Here is a 1,734-nt window from a genome sequence, read left to right on the forward strand (position 1 = left end):
AAGCTATCTAAGGATGGTACTATAGAACGCCACCTCAAGGTAGGCCTAGTGGCGCCATCTCTTGGTCAGGCCGGAAACTTATCAATCCACCCTCGTAAACATAGCACATGTTTGCAATGAGAAAATGAGCTAAAGCAAAACTAAAGTCCTAATTTTTTATGTGACTTGATTCAGAAGTATTGGGAAATCCGCAATTATGTTTTGTGGAATACAATTACCCTTTTATTCTTCGTTTTTTTTTTTCAATTGATTTAGTTAAAGCGAATACAACCTATTAGATTGACTAAAGTATTCTTACGCAAATTAAAATTTAGGTGCACCAGATCAAGTACAAGACACTGTTTCCCCTGGAAAAAAAGGAAACACAGCTGATATATTTTTAGTAATATGAAAATTCAGAGTGATTTAATTGTTTTTCAAATCTGACATTGATCATGACACTGAACATAGCTTAAGTTTATAAGAAAGTCAGCTTAAACAAAAAATTGATAAAATGAAATTGAAATTGTTTGTGAACACTTTAGAAGTTCGCAATAATGGTTTGTGGAATACAATCGCTTTTCCTTCTTTGTCTTTTTCAAACTGATTTTTGCGAGGCGAGTTAAGCCTTTGAAAAAAAACTGAAATATCCTCAAGCAGGATAACATTGAGATGCATGTAGTCAAGTACAAGAGGCTGTTGACTTGAGGGGAAGTCTGCAGTAATCGTTTGTGGAATACAATTAACCTTTCCTCCTTTGTCTTTTTTTGAAAGGTGGAGATATGTCGACACGGATGTCTGGACCATTGTCAGCTGAACGATTCTGGGGGACATTACATTCAGGACCGCAAAGACGTGAATGTTAAGCCTTTGTATTCACAAACGACGACGACGTCCACAAATCACGAAGAAGATGGCTCAATGTACGACGACATCATCCAGAATGGCGATGAGATGACCTCTATTGGTGGCCAGTTCCTGGGAGTCGAAAAATCAGCCCCGAAGGCACAAGCACAAATGATGAGCAATCGAGTCTTCAAGCCTGCTACTGACTCGCGTCCGGGTCTACCTGCCATGGATCATCAACTTCCGCCACCGATTTTGGTAATTTTTTTACCAATATTTTTTTATTAGAAATGATTATATAATTTAATTGTTTTTTCTTTGGTATTTGAACAGATCTATCTAAGGAAAGTGGTTCAAGTATTTGTCTCTAGGGTGACCAGTGCAAATTTTCTGCTCTAAAAACGTTCTGGTATAAGTCCCCAAGTCGAAATATAAGTCCTCTTTTTATTCTCTTTAGTTCCCTACACTCAGCGACTAATTAACTACTCAAAATGTGCACAAATTTCCATTTTTGCATGTTCATACGTCTTAAAACGAACTAAATGAAATACCTATTATATTCTCGTAGATCGTCTGTTCAATACTTCTAATTTTAATGTGCATGCGTTGTAGAACGCGCTTTATTAGAGGGCAAAAATTTCAATTCAAATAGTCTCAACAAATAATCATTATTAAATGTACAGAAATTGATAATAGATTTTATGCTTTCACGATGATTCATTTTGATAAAAGGAGATATTTCGGGTTTCACTCGTGTAGAAGACTACGAATTTTTTGCCGACGTTTCGTGAACATTGCAGTTCACATCTTCAGGGCTGACCTGAAACTTAGGTATCAGGTCATGATGTTCTTAGGTATACTCTCTACGATGCCTGTGATTGGCCAGAGCGCCCCACCGTGGGGACTGGT

The 1,734-nt window shown here is 37.3% G+C and overlaps 1 protein-coding gene across 1 annotated transcript in view; it reads left to right on the forward strand.

Moving 5' to 3' along the window:
* LOC117171459 overlaps positions 1 to 1,734 on the forward strand; it is a 190,082-nt gene that overhangs the window by 178,318 nt on the left and 10,030 nt on the right. The window contains exon 7 of the mRNA XM_033358799.1: positions 754 to 1,083. Within this exon, the coding sequence (XP_033214690.1) occupies positions 754 to 1,083 (330 nt within the window). The remainder of the gene's footprint in view (positions 1 to 753; positions 1,084 to 1,734) is intronic.

Source organism: Belonocnema kinseyi, chromosome 4 (assembly GCF_010883055.1).
Source record: "Belonocnema kinseyi isolate 2016_QV_RU_SX_M_011 chromosome 4, B_treatae_v1, whole genome shotgun sequence".
Taxonomy (NCBI): Eukaryota; Metazoa; Arthropoda; class Insecta; order Hymenoptera; family Cynipidae; genus Belonocnema; species Belonocnema kinseyi.